The sequence below is a fragment of the Poecile atricapillus genome, chromosome 1 (assembly GCF_030490865.1).
Source record: "Poecile atricapillus isolate bPoeAtr1 chromosome 1, bPoeAtr1.hap1, whole genome shotgun sequence".
Classification (NCBI taxonomy): domain Eukaryota; kingdom Metazoa; phylum Chordata; class Aves; order Passeriformes; family Paridae; genus Poecile; species Poecile atricapillus.
In genome coordinates this window covers 160,849,265-160,875,041 of record NC_081249.1, presented here as the reverse complement: position 1 = coordinate 160,875,041, position 25,777 = coordinate 160,849,265, and the positions used below count along the sequence as shown (strand labels likewise).

Sequence of the window (25,777 nt, the reverse complement as noted above, 5' to 3'; positions counted from 1 at the left end):
TCTGGGAATAATGGGGATATCCTCCCTGTGGATGTGGCCAGGGGTACTTTTGTGTAACAAACAGGTAGGATGTTTTGGTACTTATTAACATGAGGAGCAATAGCACCTCTAAAGCCACTGATAGATCAGTGTTAGTTCAGGGGAATATTAAAAAAGTATAAACACCACAAAAATGAAATAGCCTGGGTTGGTTTTAGATGTATCACTGAAAAGTATCCAGCTCTGAGAGGAGTTACATAAGAGCTCTACTTCAGAAGTGATGAGGTTGCACTGACTAACAGCACAGTGCAGCTGCAGCTGGAATGTACCATGCCTATTCTGGGAGGCTACACTGGACCTGTCTCCTACATCCCTTTGGAAAACATGTTAGGAAGGGAGGAGGTCAAACCACAGAAGAGGAAACCTGGTAAGGGTTATTTATCTCAGAGAATAAACATGCAGGGTACAGAAAGCAAAATGTTGGTCTGCATAGGAAAATTTGGGGATTCATTTGTGGATCGGAAAAAAATGGTTAGGAATAGGAAAAAAATTTACAGAAATGAGGCCTTTTCAGACCTCAGTGGAGATTTTTGTTTGGCAAGGTTACAAGGCTAGTGTCCCTGGACATCACTCCCCACCAGGATTCTGAGCCTCTGGTTTAATTGTACTTAGGGAGTTTCACAAAGAGGCATTTAAGCTTTGAATTTTAATCAGTATTTGTCATGAGTTGCAGCTGGATTTTCAGAGCAGTGAAATATCCCCCTTCAGCACTTTAGAACTGAGTGCCTTCTCTTTGATGCAAAACAGACTGTAAGGCATGGGTCTGGCTGCCAACTGTGCAGTCTAAGTCAGGCCTCTCCAGAAAATACTTATGCCCTCATTGACGATAAACCCCTAACTCATTGCATGAGGGTCTGGAAAAGCCTTTTACTGCCTGAAAGATCAAAAGGAGAACCACAACTGGAGCCAGAGACACTGAAAGAGATGACAAGATTTTGAAAAGGAAATCTTGATGTTAGCCTTACAAGAGGATTTGAAGGGTGCTAAGCAATTTTTATTTAGTCAATACAGAGGTGCTTGAATGGAAGTAGAGTTCTTCAGAAAATCTGGGTCCAGCAATTTCTGTTGAGGCTGGGAAAACCTTCTTCAGTCTTTAAAAAAATTCTGGCTGTTAATAGTCAAAATCAGATGTCCTAATTTGAAAATTGGATCCTAAATGCTTCCACATGAAGCTACAAGATGCCATTTTATTACTGAACACTTAGCAAATTATTCCTCAGAAAAACAAAGACTAAAAAGCATAACTAGTGCAGCTTTTTTTTTTATTATTTTCATAAACTTAAAGTAGATCAAAGGACTGGGAGTATAAACATCTGTATTATCAAAGCTTACAAGTTTCTTGCTTGAAGGATTGAGCTGATAGCCAGTGTTTTCAAATGAAAAAAATCCATATATCAACAGGGAAACAATTTTACAAAAACCCCCTTTTTCACTGACTTCAATGATAAAGTTTTATTATACTACTTTTTGTGTTCAAGTTGCATTTTAAAGGGAAATTATAAAAGTGAAGGTAATGCACATTTCTCTCTCACTCTGTGTGTATGTGTGCTAAAGAGCAATATGAAAGATGGAAGCTAAATTAGGATCTAGGGCTGCACTACTATACCCAGGTTCATGCTAACCTCTGGAACTTCCATGTCTTTTACTGCTCTAGTCACAGAAACATAGAATTACAGAATATGCTGAGTTGAAAGGGACCCACAAAGATTATCAAAGTCCAACTCATGGCCCTGCACAGCACCATCCCCAAGGTGAGTCCCACCAGGCACCCGAGAGTATTGTATAAACACTTGAGCTCTGTCAGGTTGGTGCTGTGACCACTTCCCTGGGGAGCCTGTTCCAGAGCCCAACCACACTCTGGGTGAAGAACCTTCTTCTAATATCCAACCTAAACCTCCCGGACACAGTTTCATGTCCTTGTGCTCCATTAAAGCTGACAGTTTCCCACTTCACTAACCCACTGAATCCCACATTATTTGAGTTCTGTCCACTGCAACATAACTCTGGTTCTTCCTGCTTGTACTAGCTCCCAAAACAACCTGTTTATTCTTGCATGTTTTTAACCTTTCCGTGTTTTTCACACATCCAGCCAAACGAATGCTGCATACCACAAGTAACAAATAGCTTATAGATTAACAGGACTAATTACTAAGTTTCAAAGCAAACCCTCTTCCCTACACTTAACTAAGAATAAAAATCTGTTCCTGTGATTCCCATCAGCTATCAGCACTAATTTAAACTGCAAGAGAAGTGTATTGAATTAGCTGGTCCAATACAAAACACAGAGATAAGAAGAGCCTAAGAATATAAATTAGTTATATCACTTCCCTTGCACCAGCTGTTTCTACTGGTAGAAAGCTCTCTCAATTCTTAAGCCCACGGGCACATCTGAAGCTTAGAAATAAAAAAGCAATCCATAGTAAGAATATCTATATGAGAATGACTGGCGAAGTCCCACATGCTGTTCTGTTTGGGTTTGTGTCTAAGAGTTAATTAGTGGGGCTTCTTTATAGCAATGAGCTAAAAAACTATCATCAGAAATGAAAGCACATTTATAGCTCTGAGAGCTAAGGAAATCATAGGGCTAAACTGCTACAGCAGTAAAGAATTTTTCAGGTGTTTGCCATAAGCTTATTATCTTTTCACAGTCCTCCAAATCAAAGAGTATTTGATGCTTCCAGTGCTAGGAAGCCCAGCCAGTATCACTGGCCTGAAAGCATTCTTCCCATGCATCTCTAAATGGTCTCTTTCTCCAGGGAGAAAGATCTGATGTGGTTTTTTTTTGAAAGACCGAAGATTGATATTTGTAGTCAGCCCAGCTAAGGCTTCTTTTTTTATGTAAAGCCAAACTTATTTAATCCTAGAACTCAGTAAAACTGAAAGAAGTCTTTCTGAAAGGATTTTGCAACCAAAACCCAGATTCTCATACTGACAAACTCAGCAGCAGTGTCATCCAATAATTTGAGTGGAAGCAGGAATAGTTTACTGTCTTCGGTCTAAACACATGTACCAAAAGTTTTCTGCATATTTATGGAATACTAAAATGTACATAATTTTCTGCTAATCCACAAATACAGAGCAGTAAGGCTTTATTAGTATCTCATCCTTTCTTCAGTATACAGCTATGAAGCAGACAGATAAAAATACATGTCATCAGGTTGTCCAAATGCTAGTAAATACTTCATGACATCTGCATATCTTCTCAGTAGCAGTATCCTAAGAAGTCATACGCTGTTGGACACGTTAGATCAATGGGCGAAGATAAACAGCAGGAGGTTCAACAAGGCCAAGTGCTGGGTTCTGCACTTGGCTCACAACAACCTCAGGCAGTGCTACAGGATGGAAAGTGTCTGGAAAGCTGCCTGGCAGAAAAGGACCTGAGGGGTGCTGGCCAACGGCTGCTGAACATGAGCCAGTGTGAGCCCAGGTGGGCAAGAAGGCAAATGGCATCCTGGGCTGTGTCAGAAATAGTGTGACCAGCAGGGCCAGGGCAATAATTGTCTCCCTGTGCTGGTGAGGCCACACTATGAGTTCTGTGCTCAGTTTTGGGCCCCTCACTGCAAGAAAGACACTGAAGTGCTGGGACATGTCCCAAGAACAGAAACAAAGCTGGTGAAGGGTCTGGAAAGTCCAACAAAGAGTGGCTGAGGGAGCTGAGATCGTTAAGCATGGAGACAAGGAGGCTAAGGTGAGAGTTTACCACTCTCTACAACTGCCTGAAAGGAGGTTGTGTACTTCAGAAGCAGGCTGAACCCTTTTTTAGTGCAATATTTTTAATCACTCGTATACTAGGCTACATTTTCCATTACTGTTGAAAGTTCCTACAAAGTAATTGAATTAATCCCAGAACAGCATAAGTACATTACATTTTCAAAGTCTGCAGCTAATCCAACTGCAAGTAACTTAGTGGATGGAACTTCCTCCCTTACTTTGTGAGACGAGAACCCAAAGCATAGTAGAATCACTGGTAAAAGGTTTCTCTTGCAATGAACATAAACTTATTTTCTGAAGGAAAAGTAGTGATTCTAGTGCTGCCCTCAATAACACCCCGTTCTTTTAGTATTTCCTATTCCTGTTATAGACATAAATAAGTGCTGGGAAGAACCTGTGTTTGCAGCTTGTATCCAGAGATAGATAGTGTGCTTTTTATCTTGGGGTTGTAAATAAAATAAAGGAAAGAAAAGCCACACAAAGAAGTGTTGTCCATTTCTTGAATGGCTAAAAAAATCCAGGAACAACCCAGGCATTACTTATGTCTCTGGAAGACATTCAAGATCTAAAGAATTCCACTTTAGAAGTCTCCACTGATGAAGCTACACCTTATTCTCAAGGATACGTGGGAAGCAGTACAACCATAGACCTTTAACAGTGTACACACAGCACCAAGGGGAGTGTTGGACAAGCTTGAGAAAAGATCAGGGGTGTTACTGTGTAAGTTGGACTATACAAACATGGTGATGAATTCCAACTAACAACAATACACAATTTCCTTGGTAATTGTATCAAGCTAAATAGTGTAATTACTGTGCAGAAATAATTTTCAGCATTGCGAACATCAGGCCTTTATAAAATGTAGAGGGAAGAGAGTTTAGAGTGTGATGGTTGGGAAGAGGCTTATTCCAGTAGGCTTTGAACAAGATTAATTTACCTGTACCTTCACACTTAAACTTATTTATTTTATTAATCAGAGGGCATGATAAGGTTTCTTATAGGGCATGATTTATTCTACTAAGTTTGGGCAATTTTAAGTTCCCTCCTAGAGTAATTGGGATGTAAGAGTTAAGAATTGAAATGACCTATTCAAGCACATATTAACAAACTGCACTAAATCAGGGATTAATAAGCTCATCTTCCAAATGATGGAAGCAGTACAGCCCTGCTCACAATATTATTTTCCTCATGTTACAAGAAGCCTTCAGAAGTCCAGAACTGAGTCCTAGGACTATGGGACTTCAGTCTCCTCTTCAGACAAAAGCAAGGCAAAATAGTCCTCTGAATTAATAAAAGGACTGCCCCACAGCCATCCTAGAAGGCTAGGCCAAGTTGTCCATCAGTAAAATGAGCTGATGCTGCATACACTAAGCCTTTAATCCCCAGTAACCTGTAAAGGGAAAATGCTACGTAAGAAACTGTTACTGATGAGAAGTTCACTACCAAGTAGACTGATGACAGCTTCTACAAAATTACCACTGGGAAGTGCTAGAAAACTCTTGGTAGAAACCCTGATAATCTGTAGACATAAATAGAATCCCAACTGTTCCTCTGGAAAGGAAAAATGGAGTGCCAAGCTTTTGAACAGTATTTTAGGTGTTGTTCTCTCACACCACTTCAGACAATATGAGATGCTCTTTCCTTTTGATTGTAATGATGTTTAAAAGCACTAGAATCCCCTTGAGATCTCAGGCAGAGGTGTTTGGAGACAGAATGGCAAATGCCTATTAATCCATGCTTTGACGTCAGTTCTCCTACTAGGCAGCGCTTGTAACTGCATCAGACATACAATAGAGCTAACTAACATATGAGCTATCTAGCTCTGAAGCACTGCAGGGGGAATCCTTTGTATAGGAGCTTTCAACATATGAGCTAGTTCTGTCTATCATTTAGAAAAGACAAGAGGAGATGGTGCTGTGACTCAGGCATTTGGGAATGGATTTTTGGCAGGGCTTCTTGTTTGTTTGTTTTTACAGGCAAGTTTAATGCTAGCCATGAAGAGCAGGAGCATAAAGAGAGGGTGCTGTTTTTGCAAATTTTCTTTTGAAAGTTCAGGATTACAGAAATGGAAGGCTGCTGCAGGCAAGTTTGAATCCTCTTTTTCAACATCGTGAATGACTGGAATAAATTCTACTATGATTAAGAAGCCAACGCTTTAAGCTGTTTATCAGAGGTTGCATTACAGCAAGAAAGTGGCTGGGAAGGGTATTTGCTCTGTTTTCATAAAGGATTGGATTAGAAGAGAAACAGATTTCGTTCCAAAAGTTAACTTACTTTTGTATTGATGATATTAGTATCTGGGGCCCCAACATAAGAAGGACCTGGTGAAGCAAGTCCAGAGGATGGTCATGGAGGTGAAGGCTGGAGCTTATTTTCTGTGAAGACAGGCTGAAAGAGTTGGAGCTGTTCAGCTTGGAGAAGAAAAGGCTCCAGGGACACCTTACAGCACCTCTTTCACTGGAAAACCTAAACCCTAAAGGGGTTCTACAAGAAAGCTGGAGATGGACTTTTTATGTAGTGATAGGACAACAGCTTCAAAATAAAACAAAGCATGTTTAAATTAGGTATTAGGAGGAAGTTCTTTATGTGACAGTGGTGAAGTACTGGAACAGGTTTCTCAGAGAAACCTGTCCCATCCCTGGAAATGTTCAAGGCCAAGTTGGATGGAGCCCTGAGCAAGCTGGTTTAGTGGAAGGTGTGCCTGCCCCTGGTGAAGAGCTTGAGCTAGATATTTGAGGTCCCCCCCAACCCAAACAATTCTATGATTCTATACTATGATAATTGTACCTATGTCAGAACCGCAAGTAAAGCCAATATGTCCATGAATAAAGCTGAGGAAATGGACACCAAAATTCTTCAGGTCCATACAGACTTTTTAAACAAAAATTCAGGATGATTGCTTTTTCCTATTCATTAATTTGGCTTACCTCATTTGTAAGCTTGACATTCTTTCTCCCTCATCTTCACACTATGATAAGTTAATGTATATCCTACTATCCCAAAAGCTTGTTTTCTTTATTAAAGAAGTTGAAGCACTACCTTTCAAAATGGATGGAGAAGGGGGATGGGGATGGATGTGGGGTATTGTGTGTATTTTTTTTTTTTTAAAAACCAACAGTAAATATTTATAGACCAAGCCAGGTCAGATTGTTGTGGAATCATTGTTTAAAGTGATATATAGTCATACATTTGAGTATGTTTCCCATATTATTGCTTACTTTATTACCTGAAGTATTTCCATTTAAATCTCAGGGTCATTGTTAGAAAATCAACTGAAAAATGACTGCATTAACCATCGTGTCTGAGCTTCATGGTTTAGTAATTCTCAGGAGCATAAAAATCATGAATACCTGTGAAATGAAAGTTAACTGCAGATCAAGTCTAATAGGATGGAAAGTTAATTAAAAGAAGCTAAAAAAATCTTATCATATTAGGCTTTCCTCTGCTGTGAAGTAAGACATTGTATGGTTAGATTTTAATAGGAAAGACTATTACTTTCTCACAGACTCTAATTTCCTTTATCTGTATGAGCCACAAGATTTTCTCATGCAGAATTATTTTTCTGATGAATTCATTATTCCTATTCATATTCTTAGTCTAATTGATGGTCTTAAGCACAATAAAAAAGAGATGGAGCTAGAAACATGATGTTAATAGAACAAACACTATTTGAGCAATTCTGCTATTGGCAGACTTCAGCTTTGAACTTCGTGAATGAAACAAAAAGGTGTTCAAATTCTAACCTTATTGCCCTGTGATTTACTGCCTTATTAGGGTATTAATGAACTGGGCACTGTTTTGAAGTTAGAAGAAATGTTTCACCTTCAAAAGACTCATTATAGCCACTTTAGCCTGTTGCTTGGCTTCTGAAAAGGATATTAAATGAGGACACATGCACCAATATTATACTGAAGAAGAACTGGCAGATTTGACTGTTATTTCCAGTGCCTAAATAATTCTTGCTAGTCTTTCATGGTAAATTTAAGTGTTTAATGCATAGTGGCTTCTTTTCACAATCTTCCAAGGCATTGAATTATTCATCAAAATGGAAGCATGCCAGAAGCCAAATTATAAGTCGTTCTATTGCTTTCTTATAGCTCCATCACAATTCCTTATTATTGTCTTATTTCATTGTCTGGTAATTTAGTAGTGGTAACCTCAGCTGAAAAATACTGAGAAAGGCAAGCAAGTGGCAATTCAAACATACAACTACAAAAAGCAGAATTCAGCACAGGAGCACTAAGCTTTGAGATAAGATGACAGCTGTATGTGCTCTGTCTTCATAGGTAGGGAGGCAGAACATGGAGTTAACTGGAAAAAACACTTAATTTCTGCTCTTTCCTCAGCTTCACTCAAAAAAATACATTCCACTTCAGCACTCCACCATGGTATTTCCTGCTTATTACGTCTCAGTGGATGATTTTCCAACATGAAAAATATCTACTTCCAACTCTACAGATATTCTTCATACCAACTTTCTGCCTGCCCAAGCTGAGAGATGAGTTCGGGTCTCCTATTACCACTCAAAAGGAAAGACTGTAGGTCAAGGTATGTCGCTCTATTGGGAACAGCAAGAAGAACGACACAGACTCTCTTGTGGAGCCGAACTGGAGAATTTCTCTTGGTTTATTACCTCAGATCTTTTTTATAGACCGATATGTGAAAGTACAGAAAAGAAAACTCTTATTGGTTAGTAAACTAACACATCACCATCATTGGTCAGTGGGGTACACCACCCCTTGACCTTCTTTTGCAAGAAAACAAGGAACAGACAAACAGCACCTGCAAGGCTGTTTTCTATCTCTGAGGATTGTTTTAATTCCTCCTTATGATTTCCCAGGCAACTTTCTCAGGCAAGACTGAGAAAGTTATGTGGCCTGCTGTTCCACAGACACTGTGCTCCCTGCTTCATAGTTAGCATCCATAAAGGTATGTACTTCACAACTTTGTAGCTACCCTATTTCCTTCAGTGATCTTACAGAAGTATGACTGACTGAACGTTTCAATTGAGCACAGGTAAATGACTCCACAGGAAAAGTGAGGGACAGATTGGAACCCATCCCCTAACCCCAGCGCTGCATGGACTTTACAGGGACCATCACGATACAAAACCTTAAAAGTCAGTGGACTGTTCTCTAAAACCAAACAGATCAGTGAAAAGGAGGAAACACTTTCTGTTTTCTCATCTATGGCATTCAGGCACAGTTATGGGTGAAATTATTCCTTTTGTTTAAACAAATATGGCTTTTAATAACGAAAAAACCAATTTTATTCAGAAATATTTCCTCTCCTTTATTAATGCAATTCTTCTTTTAAACTCAGTAGTAGTTTATTTTTCTTCCACCTCTGCAACTGTTGCATGCCCTACAAATAATTTCCTCCCTGCACTGCTCCATGTTTCTCTTGACTACAGGTTGTTAGTGAGACACCTAAGGAAGCATCCTTTTAACATCTCTGATTATGATATTTATAAAAAGCAGACAATAGCATTCGTCACTCTTACTAAAGGTCTGAAAAGCTTCTTTTTAATGCCTGAAAAACACATGTCAAATCTGAGATAAACAATGCCACTGAATTAGGAACAGTGCATTTCTGGTCAAGCACCTTACCTGACATATAGGGCTGGGTGCTCTGTTAAGATCAAGAAGATCCATAACACTATTAAGTGCAGAAATGAAAATGCAAGTAGCAATGGATTACTTTAAAGACAGTAAAAAGCAAAAGGAGGGTTTATCCCTGCTCCCTTCAGGAATATTAATAAGCTGAATACAGATGCACCAGCTGGGCTCAAAAAAGCAAGTGAAAGTCAGAAGCTGCCTGATCTCAGAAAACCAACAGGCATTCCTTATGTATTCACACAGTGTAGAATAAAGGAGAGCATTGTAATGAAACACAGTAAAAAATGTAGATGATACGCACCTTATGAAAACAAGCTGTTGTATTTGACAGCTGAGCTTTGAAATACTCCAGCTAAAGTCTCTCCTCTCTGTTAAATCATGTGGACTTTATTTCCAGCCTGTGATTTAAGGTCCAGCTAACACTATATAGTGATTTTCCCCCACATATAACTATAGAAATTTAGGCCTAATACTATAAACTGCTAAATACTTTCTACTGTCATTAATCTCAAGTCACTCAACATCTCATCAGGCTGCCAGTTTTTCCAGCCATGTGGTTAATGTAATTAGCAAACATGTGTGCACATGCATATGTACAGGAATCTACACAATTTCTTTGCATTTTTTTACTATGAAAGTATTTAATTTTCATCCAAATTCCAAACTGCTATAGAGATCCAAGTGCTGACCTCTTCCTTTCCCAAAAGAAAAATTAATATCCCGTTCACAAATGCTGTGGACAAAAGCTTTGGAAGAGTTATAAAACAAGTGAGGAATGCAGCAGAAAATGTCTCCTTTTGGTAATTTAAGCCTATTACCAAATGCAGTCTCCCAGGAATTCCTTGTACATACATTTGGTTATTTTTCTATATATGCTATGAATTACCTAATCCATTCTTTCTGATCTAATGTTCGGTTCTGGCAAACAAACTTTTGAAACTTAAGAGCATGATTTGCTACCCACCTGCAGCAGTTTAACACTAATAATGCTTATATGCATTATTGCTAACTTACATTAACAGTAAAGGAGAGGTACAGCGTGTGCATCATTTCTTACAGTGGAATCAGAGAAACCTAAAATATGACATGCAGTCTATCTCCTGGGGACAGGATATTACCAGCACTCTGTTTTCACATCTAAGGTATTTGCTAGAAATATATGAAATCTGTAATTCCATTATGTAACTGAACAATACTTACAGGTTTTTCATATATATTTACTATATACTACATATGTATAAATATGTTTAAACACACATTTTCTTTTCTTTTCTTTTTCTTTGCTTTCTCTTTCCAGCACCTTTCCTAGTGCTCCAGTCAGAGACGTAAAGCTCAAATTTATTGGATTTTATAAAAGGAAACTGTATTTTCCATCCCTTAATCCTTGCAAAGAATCTCCTTCCTCCACACCAGTTCCCTATGCTTATTAAGCTTCCCAGCTACATTCAGAACTCAGCGCTGTATAAGCAGAGGCATCACTGTAATGGAGCAGAGAGATAACAGTGCCTCTCTACTCGGCTTTGTCAGTACTACCCCTGAAATTATATGTACAGTTCTATGCATTTCATTACCAGAATAAAACAGCTCAAGACAATGCAAAAGAGAAAACCGATAAAGAACTGCTGCTCAACAAGGAACAGCAGTCATTGCTCTAAGCTGATGCCTAAAATCTTTGCCTTCACTGTAGATAGCTTCATCATCTTGGTTTGCACTTGCTGAAATCTCCCTTGAATTAGAAAATTGATGTAATATGACACACACAGTAAAAGCTGTCCTTGCTCTAACATGGCTAGATCCCCAGAAAAATGACCTCCTCGTGTGTGTGTATCTGTTGAAAGACTTAAAAAATCTGTAGGATCAAAATACACCTTTTGTTTAAAAGTGGAGGCGAGATTAACTAAGGTGGGAAACTGAAAGAAGAATTAAGACTCCAAGGTCTTATTTCAAGTTCTGCCATTCAGATAAACCTTAAGGGCCCAGTCTACAAAAGGATTAACTCTCTCTTGACAGTGTATAAATCCAAAATTTAGATCTTAGAAGCAAATGTTCAACTGCTCTAATATCCACAAAGCTCCCCTTAGCTGCTAGAAAAATTATGGCAATATAGCTATAAAATTTTGTTGGGGCTATTGGACAATCGCATATAAAGACATCCCCAGGATATAACTACTAAAATTCATTTAAAATAAACATTTTGAATGTGCAGCTGGCATCAGAGATTAAATGCCAATAAAGTACAATAAACAATATTGCTTGAATAGGGATTTTAAGGCTAAAGCCATAGGTATCAATAGCAATTGATTTTCTGAAGGCCATCAAAAATCTGGGCCTTCACAAAATGTCTGCTATTACAGTAGCCCAAATGACTTTGACCTGACTTGCTGCTTAGACTCCTAATTAATTAGCTTAAATGAAATGCAAGCAAATTTGCTTTGGAAAAAGAAACAAAACTGTTCAATTTCCTCAGGACACTTTAAACATTTCATGTGAATAGAGTGTTCTTACATGAGGCACGCCGAGCCTGGCAGGTCTTAAGAGTTTCTTAAACTATCTGAATTGGCAGCTTATGTTTGGACACTTGCCACCTATGAGACAGGCCAGCGGAAAACTTGCAGCTTGTCATCAGGAAGGAAAGGTCATCTGAGAGGCAAAGGAAAAAAGTCACCAGGAGAATAAAAAACCTAGTGGTTCAATAGTAAATGAGGTATAGATGACTGGGATTCATTTTTCTATACTATCACATCTTGGTGTGTGCTGAAGACAGCACTACCAGAACACTCATTCTTCAGCAGAGAACTGTGTAAATCCTTTTTGCAGAGGAAGCGAGATAGGGAAAAAACTGCTGTACTAGGATTGCCTGCTCTTCTTGCATTGAGGAAGAATTACTAGCAGAGTGAATTAGACACACAAATAGCTGCTTTCATCTTTCAACAATCCCGTTATTAGAATAGAGGTGCTGCAGGCACAACATCTGCAGTTTGTTTTACCATCTGTTTCTAAAAATACCATCTCAGTGAAGGAGACTTCTTTCCTGTCTCTCAAAATCATTTTTGTTTGCTTTTTCTTTCCAAGGGAAAAGTGATGGATTTGGAAAACAGCATATGTGGGAAAGATCACTCAGCTTCAGGGGTGGACTTTGCCATTGCTATTCAAAATACAATGAAAAGCTGTGAACAAAAACAACTGAAAATTTTGAAATATACTGGCTCAACTCTTTTGATAAATGTAATCAAAGGGTTTAGTCTTCTAATGTAACTCGTACAGAGGTAGTGACAGATGTTTCCTATGGAGGAAAGTACGGTTTAATGTTCTGGGGAACCTAATGGGGGAGAAAAGAAATTGAAAAACTGAAAAACATTATAAGAAGCTCTGAATTTATTTACAGATGAAGTTTACTAGTCATATTTTCAGAAATCAGAAAAGGGGACAAATGAAGTGAGGGGACAAAAGAAGTTCCCATAAAATACTTCAAAACTTAAGCTTACTTTGTTTCATAATTTGAGATTTTGTTAGAATGGAATTTTCACTTTCTTTAAAGCACCAATTTCAAAATGCAAAACAAATAATCAAACCCAGCATTTTAGGGGTCAAGGAACCTTTTCCTGTTTTGGATATGACACAGACAGCTCAGAAGAGACTAGATGGAGTCCCTGCAGTACTTTGACAGCACCAAATCTTAATTTTTTACTAAAAAAAACCCTAATCATTAATATCTTCAACTACTTTTCAGTCTCTGAATTCCTTTGGGGCTTATTTGGCATGTTTAAGCATGTGAAGTAAAGGGTATGAGAGAGTGAAATGTTAGAGGTTAAAGACCCAAACAATTGGCCATTTGCAAAAGCAGCAGGTGCTTTGCTGAGGCCAGATTTGCACCCCCACACCGAAGGAGCAGAAGAGAGTTTTGGATTTATGGTAGCAAAAGTTCTGATCTGCATAAGAACAGCCCCAGTGCCAAGAGGGGCCCTTTCACCAGTGGACTGCATATGATCCCCAGTGTCCCAGGGAACACCACCCATCAGCCACGGGAATACGGGCAGATCAGGTAGTATGGCCAGTTTACTGAACAAAAGTGCACTTTATTCTGTTTCAGATACATACATACTCCCACTGCACTTTCTCTCCAGCTGCCAAACCTTTTTAATCCTCTCCGCAGGTCTCTGAGAGTCACCAGAACCCTGGCAGAGGTAAATGATTCAAACCTCACCAAAGACACCTCCCTGCTGTGAGTTCAGATGCGTGACAGGGATCCTCTGTTTCAGACTGTGCTCAGATCTCAAACCTGAGTCACACTTGCCCTCACTCACAAAACACCTCCCCCAAAATGATGGGATGTACTAGCAGCTTTCTGAGTTATACAAAAGCCAAAGAGTTGAACTAACAGAACATAGCAGGAGCGTGAGAAAGAGGATAAGGCAAGATTAAATCTGTTTGTTCCACATTTGCTTATAAAGATCCTAAACAAGTTTATTCTACTGTTTCAGTTCCCCAATATGCTTTTTTAAGCCAGAACATAAACATGGCATTAAGATGTATAAATACACATATATGTACAGAGAGAGAGTGAGTGTGTGTGCACGTTCTGCAATAGATTTAACATCCCTGTCTTAGCACAAAAAAAATTAGAATACAGGAGAACCATGGATTCAAGGGGAAATACTGGTCTCCAGGCACTCCACAGCAGACTTGTTACTGAATGGAGAGAGGTCAGAAGAAGAGAATAAAATTATATTTTGATACATTAGAAAATAACATGAACTATTTACAGGACTATTTCTGCTCTTTTCATTGGTCAAATACAAAATTTATGATCTCCCCAAGATTTCAGCAGTGAAATCAGTAGTTGCTAAAACTAGTATCTAAAATCTGTCATACTAGTTTCAGTAGTAGGGAAAAATCCTGAATTATGGACATATATTAAAAAAAAAGGCTCAAAGTTGCTTTGCATTTCTGCTGTTCCTTAAAGACAGAGCAACATTTCCCCCTTTTGTAATGCCTCTGACATTTATTGTTCTGACACAGGTGGAGTGAAACCAGTGGAGATAAAATTGGGGGCATTTTCTTGTTGCTCCAAAAGAAGCTAATTTTGAGATTTTGTACATTAGTTTGTAAAATAGTTGTAGTTTCTCTTGAATGACCAAAGAGGAGCTGATGATCCTTATAACACCACCCCACGGGGCCAAAGAACTTTAGCTTTTATGAGATTCAGAAGAAGTAGAAAAAGAAGGTCCTTGGTGATGGCTGTTTTGCAAGGTTTTAATAATGTATTTATTTGTGCAAAGATCAAATGGATTCTCAAATTAGTAGACATCTGAGATTTCAGATCAAGCCAGTCTAATTTGTTTTTATTCTGGTTTTTTGCTTCTATGCCTTATTTCCAAACTGGTATGGTCTTTGTCTTCTGCTCCTCACAGACCATATAAGATAAGTCGTATTAAAGAAATACTCCACATCCCCTAGGAATTGGGATCCCCCACTTCTTACACTTGGGAGAAAGCACTGATTTCTACAACTTGTAAATAAAAAGTTGGAACTGAAACAGAAAGGCAGAATGAAGACAAATTAACAACCCCTTTGATGTAATTATAAACATTGGTTTCTCATGATTCTACCTGGGTTGAAAATAGAACAGGTCTTCCTTCTCTACTGAGGTATTATTCTAGGTGTTATAGTTCATGTGAACATCAGTACCTTTGAGCTTCTAGTACATAAGGCTATGTGCTTAGGTCTGAGCATGATGACCAAAAGAAATTTATAAGAAAAACCTTTAGAAGCAAAAACCTATCTCTGTCCCTAGTATCTGTAAATGCTCAACATGATTTCTCTCTAACAGACATTACTTATCTTTCAGAAATCAGATACTTTCTTCTTGTTTAAAGGTAACTAATCAGTCGCTATAGACATTTAAGGTTCCAATAAACAAACATTTGCTTTTGATGCAAAATCTGTTTCTGAGTCATGTGCTAGCTCCTCTCTTTCACTGAATGTGTCATTGGCTATTTTTATTTTCTTTCCCATATATTTTATGAAGCTGAAAATCAAAGCTAACAGGGACAAAAAGCAAGTCGCAGCAGGTTGAAAATATCATATCTTAGTATTTTAGACATGTGTCAGCTTGATAACATAGGCACAGCACTAGAGGGATTGCCAGAATGTGACAGTGCACATGGCTTTGAGTTTAGAGAACACGCTTTAAAAAAAGACTGGAAGGCAGCAAGGGCAAGGTAGCCAGACTGTGGGGCTGATTCTGATCTTTCCTATCTTAAATGCAGAACTGGGGAAACTTACACCAGCTAAGTCAGGCTGGAGAAACTGTTAAGTTTTTAAAGGAAAATTCTACAAGGATGCAGGTCCAAGTGATGGAAGTGCTGATATTTAAGATCTGTATATTGCTGTCCACTCATGACATTAATTTATGTAGACTGAGCATGGTTCATTCAAATGTGTGTGTTAATTCTAGAGGGAAAAGTGATATTTAATGAAAATAATGTCACACTAATGACCCCTGACATTAAAATACTTGACTTTTGTATCCCTCACTTTATTCTCTCTGCATTAGCAGACTAGGAATTGTACCTACTATACAAAAATATGTGATAATGTTACTTCTCAGAGTAAGCGAAGATAGCATGTAGTACTAAAACCTTAACAATGACAGTTTATTTTCATATTTCTGGTAGGTAGCAGTACAGAATCATTTTGGGGTATTGAAGAGTAATTTGCACCTGAATATTAAAGTCCATTAAAATGGTAATTAAATCTCCTTTCCCTTCATCTTTGCCTCATTTAGCTATAAATAGTTCATTTACCCTGCCTTACAGGTAGGCAAATGAACAATATACATACAGTCACAGAAGGAATCAGCAGCAGAACTCCCAGTTCTACTCTAGAATAGTAGACTGGGAGTGCCACACCAGAGTTCAGGCTTTTTATTCTTGGCTTAAACAACTGAACTCTCAGCTCTTCCCCTTGCTCAGTGACAAATGTCACAAAAGCTGAAACCAGCAGCCTGCCCTGAGACAGCAAATAAAATAAGAACGAACTATTTCTAGTGCCAGATATCCATATATAACGTTACTGGGGTAAAACAGAGCACAATGGGATCTTTCACAGCATCTCCTGTACTTGAGTGAGCCCCTTGCCCCTGCAGGAGGCTGGTCACAGGCACACCAGAGGCTACGTAAGGCAAACAGAAGTCACCATTCAGTAGGACACAGCAGCTTTATCACAGCCTGGAGGTTTCTGTCCTGATGCTGGATGCTTGATTGTCACATTACTCCAGTCTGAAGGTTACCCTGAACTTCATGATGCAGGGGGCTAAAACTCCAATTTTTCTGCTCCAATAAGCTGTTCTAAAAAATTGGTTTCTTTTGCTGTTTGCCTCGTAACAGGACTGTTCTGGTCTCTCTGCCAGAGGGCAGTATTACACAAAACTACAAGCTTGTTGATTACAATATAATTTTATAAGCAGTTGCTTTACTTAAGCAATTGCCAAGAAAAAGCTTTAGATTTAGTAGGAATTACTAGTTATGAAAAACACATGAGATCTAAAATCTAAACCAAGTCAGCTTTAAATATTGATTAATTTTCTGTTGTTATAAGTACACTCAGTATTTTTTCTCAGATTACGTAAGAATTAAGAAAACTAAACTGAGCATAAATCATTGGTTCCCACCAGTGAAAGAAAAGTGATCTTTTTATCTCTCTGCAAGTACAGGAAACATATGTTGGGTAAGTTAAATGAAATAATTGAATAATTCCATGTTAGAAACCTGAACGTATCCCATCACTTCCCTCTTCTGGTGACTCTTAGCCTAAAAAGGTATTATATCACGGTCCTGTGAGAAAAGTTCACAGATTTCAACATCTTATCTTCAGAACAAATTAATTCCTACAAAAAACCTGGAATTTTAGCTAGGCTAAAGGTATGTGTAAGTATGCTTTTTGTGATGTTGTAAACAGTATCTGCATAAAAACTGTCTGCCTTTTCCTTCACTAACTTGAGCTGATCCACTGATGCCAGCTGATATATCCTAATGCACTGAAGCTTCCTGTGCCATTAATGTAGCTAGTACATTCACAAAGAACTTAATTAAAGTATCAGGAAATGAACCACTGGACAAACCAAACTACATTTTTTCTAGTGTTTCTAGTCTAAGCAGATGCTTGAAAACTCAGCTTGTTTTCCTCTGCTTTACGCATTATTGCACATTTATGATGCATATGGCAGAAGACACCCCAGATGCGATTCCAGAATTGTGTTCAAGTCCTACAAGTAAACATCAGCAAGCCAGTTTTCACCAGCACCAGGAAGAGGCAGACATCACACACTGACAGAAGAATGACCCCACAGAGTGAAGACACACTACTCTTAGAAATTGTAGGTACATGCTAGACTTTTGCCTGCTAACTACAAACAAGCTATGAACTGTGGATTTTAAGAATACATTCACACATCTTTCATCTGCACATGCACAGTGATATTCCTTTTCCAAGACTGCCTTTTATTGAAAGTCCTAGGTACATCCCATTTAACACACAACCTGAATCCTGTGTGGCGTTGTCTGGTGCCTAAAGCACAGATAGCAGGAATTCTTACTCTGAGACATCAGCATGTACACACAAATCCCTTAAGAAGCTGTATAAGAAGTCACTTTAGCATTATGCCAGTAAACCACTTCTAAGAGTGAAATGATAAGAGAGTTTGAAATCTGCTGAAAACAGAACAGCTGCAAACTTGGTCTTAGCAAGCTCTGCAGACATACTGCAACATCCATCCTGAAGCCTTGGGGACACACTCAGAACGTCATTCAAAGCTTGGTGCCTCTTTGTGGACCTCCCTCGGGTAGGTGAGGAAGGGAAGAGGGGAAGGGAAGGGGATGAGGGATGACGGAGCGCCGAGGAGCTAAACACCAGCTTACGAACAGAGAACAGAATCACATAACAACACGGGACCAATGGACCTCCAAGACACAGTGACAAGACAGATGGACACAAACAAGACGCAAAATCACTACTGAGAAATAAAAAAAAAGCAAAGAAACCCCATTAAAAAAATAGATCTATAACTCCGAGGCTGCAAGAAGCAGCCAAGGGTACTGGCATAACTCTTCCAAAAAGAATAAATTATAATATAAATAAAAATTAAAATTAAAACAATATCCCCCCAAATCGTACACTACAGACTTGCTCGGTTAGCCTGAATGCATAGCTCTGATGGAACATACGATGGTGTCATCACAGCCCATGCACCGGTTAATGAAGGCCATGGTTAGTTACATCAGCTAAACTACAGCATGCCAGAAAAATGATCTTGCACTGACCCAGAAATAAAAGATACGACAGACACTCTGCATTGCAATAAAATTCTTTTTATGCCATCTGCAGTTTCTAGGGCTCTTTACATTGGAAGAGTTTTTCCTGGGAATATGCAGGGTAAAGGGGAGGGCTTTTTTTCTTCTGGGTGTTTTTTTTTTCTCTGAACTCAATTGAAGAAAGAAAAGGAAAAGGGAAAAAAACAGGATAGAGACTTTGCAGAAGTTTAAAAAAGTAGGAAAATAAAAATAAAGGAGGGAAGGGTAATACTTCATTCTTTTGCACACAACTTTCTTGGGATGTCCGAAAATGTGGATTTCTTGAGGATGGCAAGAAAAGATTTTGTTGCCTTTATTGGTTTGCAGATCTATATCTCATTCTTGAGATGATTAAATCATTATTTTGTTGGAAGAACTCCAAAAATATAAATTGAGAATTACAGCGATGATTTTAAAAATTAAAAAATAGCAATATGGCACGATTACGAGCCAAAAAAAAAAAAAAAAGAAAAAAAAAGAAAGAAATATAAAAGAAACTAAAATATTAATCACCAAAAATTCATGCGGCACAAGATGAGGTGAAACGACAGAAAATGTTCTTCAAATATATACAATGTATATATCTATCTATATATACACGGAGTATGTGTGTATATATCGATCGATATACCTGTATAATTTTTTTGTTCTCCCTGCCCCACCCTACCCCAAGGCTAATTGGTAGATGAAATTATCAATTAAAAGTAAAGAAATAAATAAAAAAGAAAAACAAATCTAACAAAAAATAAATTAACGTGCTTTTTCACCAAGAAATAACAATATCATGCATCTGTCCACACCAGCGGATGCCAGGGTTAGATGAAGGCATGAATTTCTGTGTAAACATGTGATTGAATGATAGGGGCTACTGCTGATACTGGTCATTTATTACTTTGGCATATAGATATATATATGCACACTGTATATATAGTGCATATATAGACAAAATATTCTCATGGGTGGGGCCTTCGGAGCTTACATAGATAGAAAGACCAAAATGCTGAAAACTAATCTCAGTATTCCTAATGTAAAAATAAAAATAATAATAATACTAAAAAAATCAAAACCAAAAAGAAAACAAAACTTCCTCTAAGTCATCTGCATGATTGTAAAACTTGTTTATTTGATTGTGTTTTGGCTGTAAGATTGTAGCTAGGAAATTCCATCAAACAAGTGATGCTGTTACACCCTGGGAAGTGTTGTGGATGAACCCCTGTCCTTTGTGTCCACATGGTATTCAGCTGATGAGATGGGAAGTCTATTTCTCTGAGTACTCAGAGGCATGCACACAACTTTAAAAGGCACTTCTTATTTACACAACGAGAAATGGGCAAACATTCCTGCTTGTCAGAGTGAAAGACTGGGGGTAACTGAGCACTGGATTGTGGGGGGCTGTTCCTGTTAGGAGAACAACGAGAATTCCCAAAGTGCTTTGGGAAGGTTGATGCAGTTATGGAGGAGAACAGCCAAAACACTTCTTTCGGTTTCTTCAGTGAAGTCTTCACTTTCAGCATATTGGTTTTTGTACTGTGCTGGCTGTTTTGGAAGACAGATTATGCTTGTTTTCTGCAAATAAATCTCTGACCCAGGCAGCCTGCAGGTAGATGGCTACAGGCCAGTAAATTGTAGATACAGAGAGCATATCTGTTGGATATGTGCCTCCTGTGAGTAAGTGCACAAAACACTACGTAACTTCCAATGCAAAGAACTGTAGATTTTGGCATATCCACTGCTGTATCCAGTCCCCCATCACCAAGGCTTACAAGTCTGATTAGACAATGACAGCCTTAACATATATGAAGCCTTTTGGGAAACAAAGTACTTTTTGAAAAATGAGTATATTTCCCTGGGGGTGGAAAAAAAAAAGATCACATAGGAAATTGATGTGCTGATAGGAAAGGAAAACTTGCAACTGCATCAGGGAAGAAACAAAGGAAGTGTCAAGCCAGGGAATAAGGATTAAGCCCTACAGACCATTTCAGGAGGCTGCATTCTGGGCTTCAGGATAATTGGTGTGTGTTTGGGTCTCACTGTTTGGAGTAGCCCAAGGAGCAGCTTGGGCTATGATCCCAGCCAGCTGCCTGGCCACCAGCATCCAGCCTGCCAGAGCTCCACTAATGGACATCCTTAACAGGAATGAGGGCAATGGCCTGAGGAGACAGCAACAGCTGACAGGAAAGTGCAATTATCATCCTCAAGGCTTTGAAATCTCAGTAAGATCAGATTGTAAGGGTGCTCCTAATTTCACTGAAAAGAGAGAAATGCTATCTTTCTTCACAGTGCTTCCTAGTCGTTCCTTGTCAGAAAAGATGTGCTCCTTACAAATCCTACATTCTCTGAGAGCAGCTGAGTGACCAAAAAACCACCACAGAGCGTGCTCTAAAGCACAGACTCAGGACCTTGGCTTGAGTTTTAAGGAGCTTGAATATTTGAGCCTCGGATCTCTCTGGAGCAGGCCAGAAGACAGTCCTGTACTCCTACCAGAGAAAGGCATCATGTTTTGGCACAGAAAAATATAAGTTTTTTGGCCATGTACAGGGACAAGCAACATTTTCATAGAGATAAAAGAGGATCTTCTCTTGACTGTTAAGTAAATGCTTCTTAAGGGCAGATGAACAGGTTTTTTGCCCCCTGTATCATTTAGATTAAGCTTTTTGGGAGATATAAAGATCTAAGGGTATCTAGGGTTGTCTGCAAAAAGATGAATAGGGGGAAATTTCTGTCCCTGAACCTGTAATGGTTTCTTTTGCATTACATAAAATACAAGGGGGTTTTGGATCCACAGCTGTCATTGCCATCACTTAGAATAATTCCTTACATATCCATTGTGTCTACAGCAGGTGTATATAAGCTACCTCACTCAGAACAGGTCCAGTGACAGCTCCTGTTTTTTGAATGAAATTTTATATCAAAATTCCAAAAGAAATCACTTTTGGAAGGGGGGCACAAAGTGTTAGCCAGCCTGCTACAGTGAATGTTTCAAGCCAGCCTGGAAAATCCTGAAGGGAGCAGAGTTAGGGAATCACCTTCACACTATCTTTTTTTAAAGAGACACAAGTGTTCAGATGCAGATCATATGTGCATGAGATTCAGGTCTTAAATTCAACCATCAGTCAGAGTTAAGTGGCAATAAGACCTTGCCAAATGGTTCTCACATGATATTTAACCTCAAAGAGGACATGGTTTTCAGTCTCTGAGTACACCAAAAACAAAGGCTTCAAAAGGACACTATGTAGAGTACTGCCTCTGATTCAGGACCAAGACCAAAGTAGTATCTCTAGATATTGGATTTGATTCTGACCCATATGAAATCTAAAAACTTCTGATTTTCAGGGAAATATTCCGTGCTGCCCTTGTCTTGGCTATTGCACAGCAGGTTCACAGTGATGTGTATCATATCTCACAGCTGCAGCAGTGAGTCCAGTAACCTTTACATTACTAGACCATGGCACTGAGGGTGATGGAAGGCCAAATTTGGCAGAAACTCAAGAGCTTTAAAAGCTACACATTATCAGAGCAACAAAAAGAAGACTGTGCTGGGTTAGGTCATTTAATTTTCAGCCTGCTGTAAAAGGGATCAAGCAAGGCAGAAGGCAGCGACCTGTCAACAGAACAGGATGAAGCAATTTTAAATGAGCCTAATTTAAAAAGAAAACCCAACATTAAGCTTTAAAAAAATCTGAAGCCACACACTAGAAAACACAAGCAAGATAATCTGGATCTTTTCTCTCTACAATGTACATATTTAAATACCAGATCTTGGCGTGTGGCCAGAATTCTGACTTGGCTGGTGGAGTGTAAAGGCAAACATATCTGCTCAGCCAAGCCAGCACTACTGGATTTTGATAAGCCGGCTCAGATTGCTTTAGTGCTCCAGAGCAGAATGGGCTGAGTGAGTGCTTTGATACAGGCTGTATTGCAGACACTGGATGCACTGAGAATGCAGACAATAAGATAGATAAACAAAATGAGAAGCCTCATAAACCTGCTACTTTTCCTTCTTATTATGATGGAATGAGTTAAGTTTATGCAAAAAGGACCTGCATATTCCTCCTCCTTCTGGCAATTCTGTACACCAGCACCTCTGAGAGCAGGAAAACTCAAAATCTGGAAGTGCAGATTTCATCAGCAAGGACCATCTGGGAGACTTATTTTTACATATAATCAAGCTAACTTTTGTTTTCAATGTCACAGTAATTCCCTAGAAAAGAATCAGATTTCAGTGGCTTATGTGGGCCACCTTCCTATGCAAGAAGAGTAGGGTGCAATGAAAATACTGGGTGAAATTTGCAAGAATGTCTAGTAGTTTAGGAGAGAACCTTCAGCAGATTTTCAGTGAATCATATTATTTTACACAGCAGATATTCAAACGTCTGTAAGCACTTATGTCTGCCAACTGTAATGCTTAGCAGGATTTTCAAAAGCAAGTAATTTTTACAAATCCAGTTTTTACCTGTTTGTAGCATTAGATTTCTAACTGTGTCAGGAAGGAGGTATTTTTAGTCTGGAAATGTTTCTGTACAGCGCTATGAAATTTCATGCTAAACATGCTGCTTTACCAAATTTCTACTCAAACTTTGATTTTTCCACTGGCAGCACAAGCTGAAAATATTGTTGTTACAATTTCTAGGTGCTGAAATTATTGATTTTTGAAACAGAAATTTACAAGAGGAGGAGTCTGATAAAGACATCATTTTGTCCTTTAATTTAAATACACGGTAATCAGAATATAAATTAAAAAATAAAGTCTTCACGTGTTAGTGAAGCTTTAATGAAGTGACTTCATTTATTTGCATAGTTGCAGTACCTTTGTCCTTGTAACATGGTCCTATTAATCTCATGCCTCACTTTTATTACAATCACTGTGCTGGCATTTCATTACTACCTTTATTCAAACTCTCAGTACCCCCATTGTTTATACTTCAAAATCTAGTAATATTTGCTTTCCTTACACATGGGGAGTAGAAAAATCCATGGAAATCTGTGAAAAAAAGATCTGGGAAGTAGGCTGAGCTACTTGTTACCAACAGTCTGTGTCACTGCCTTCACTGCCATCACAGGGATGTCAAGAATTTGGGGTGGAAGTTCCCAGCTACAATACAATGCCAATCTCAGGTTACAACAGGACCAAGTTCTACTAAAAATGCAGGTACACCATGACGAATTGAAAAGAAATGTGAAAGCACTAGCCTTGGGTGAATTTTTATGTTATTACTGTATTACTCAAATGGCTTCAGGAAATAAGAAACAGAACATTTATAATACTTTCTTGGTACTTTTTGTAAGGAAAAAAAAACCAATCATCCTAAATAAAACAAAGCAAAAACAAACAAAACAAAGCCAAACAAAAGAACTCCCTCAAACTATTTATATGTTTCACTTTTAAAGACAAAATTCTAACCAAGCTTTCTCTTTTTCTTTTAAATGTACACAGAAATTCGATGATGTCTGTTCTCTATTATAGAAATGCTTAACTCATGGCAAGCCTCAAAAAAGAAGACTTGAAAAAGCCTGTAAGAAATAAAATAGACTGCAGTTGCCTGCTGGATACCACATTATATATCTCACCAGAAAGAAAAGCCATCAATTTATCAAAATGTATCTGAAAGGGAGAAGTTGAGTCAGTTCCACATGGCCAGTCCTTCTGACTCTTTAATGGATACATTTTGAAGCATCACTGCAGATAACAAGGCAAGAATTACTACTAATTTTGTTGTGTTAAAACTATGTTTTGGCGCTCCCCAATTTCTTTGGGGTCACAGGAAACAAAATTAGTATAAACACATTACCATGTTAACTGTGCTCAAAATCCCATGGACAAATGTATCCCTTAACATCCATCTTCAGAGTAATTAAGAAAGATTAAATATTGCTAATAACTGATTTTTATTTCACTTTTGTTTCTCTTCTGTTTTCAAATGTTCACCCTCTCCACTTCATAAATCTTCATTATTTGTCACATTCCATATTGATTTTTTCCTACTGTGTTAGTAAAGTAACATCTAGAAATATGTGAAGTATTAATTAGCTGGAATCACTTTCAGAAAGTTTGCCTTTCCATGCGAACAACTTTATATAAACCAAATAGTGAGTAGGTAACAGTGTTTTGCTGTTGCCAAGTCCATGGGATCTGATGCTTGGCTGTATAGCTTCTTATTTTATACACAGTGTATATATACATGAGTGTATATATATATACATATACACACACATATATACATATATAATTATATATGTATACATTCACACACATATAAAATATATGTATGCATTGTTTTTTGCAAATGAAATCAGAAAGCAAGCAAAACACAACTGACCTGACTTACCTGTACTGGGCTCACAGTCAATGAAATCTTCATCATCACTGGAACATTCAGCTGATGAAACGATGTCATCAGTTGTCTGGCATGCAAAAGCAAAAGAAAAGTAAGATATTTGAAAGTCAAGAAGCTATTACTCAGGCAGCTAAATATCCAAGGGGGAAAAAACAGATTTCACAATTGTAACTTTTAAAATATTTAAGTTGTACCAAGCACCCCATATATGCCTGTGTAAATGTGTCCTCCACTGAGCAGGAGTCTCCTGTTGGACAGATAGTGCTTATCCTGTGCTGTTGAATATTTCAAGTGTGCACAGGTGCTGTGCACCTGCCTGGCTGTTCAGGGTAGCAAGTGGATCACACTGATGCTGTTGAACGAAGTACAGTGGGCTACAAAGCCTGCTTGGCTGGCAAACTGCCCTCCAACAGCCACTGCAGATGGGTCTGCTGGGAGGAGGCTGGGCTCCTCTGTAAGAACAAGTATCATGCAGGGGCAGCCAGAAGGCACCTCCTGAGAGACTTACCATGTGAGGCATGGTCACACTGAACATGCTTTCTGCAAAGAAAAATATAAAAGATAGACCCAGATAACACACATCACTCAGACAGCCAGCAGTACTCATTGCTGTGTCTGATGCAGCACTCTGAGGCAGACATAATTCCTGCTCTGTTAATGCACCTCTTGGGCTGGGAATCTGGTGTTTACCCAGATGGTAAATATCACTTGTTGCATGATGAGG

General features: G+C 38.5%; 1 protein-coding gene across 7 annotated transcripts in view; it reads right to left on the bottom strand.

The window, feature by feature from the left end:
- Positions 1-25,777, bottom strand: part of NRXN3 (neurexin 3) — a 961,828-nt gene that overhangs the window by 12,639 nt on the left and 923,412 nt on the right. For 5 of the 7 annotated variants that reach the window (XM_058828777.1, XM_058828767.1, XM_058828773.1 and 2 more), the window contains one exon: positions 25,045-25,120. In XM_058828777.1, coding sequence (XP_058684760.1) covers positions 25,045-25,120 — 76 coding nt within the window. Of the gene's footprint in view, positions 1-25,035; positions 25,121-25,777 lie in introns of all 7 variants that reach the window. The other 2 variants (XM_058828761.1, XM_058828790.1) reach the window with 1 other exon arrangement.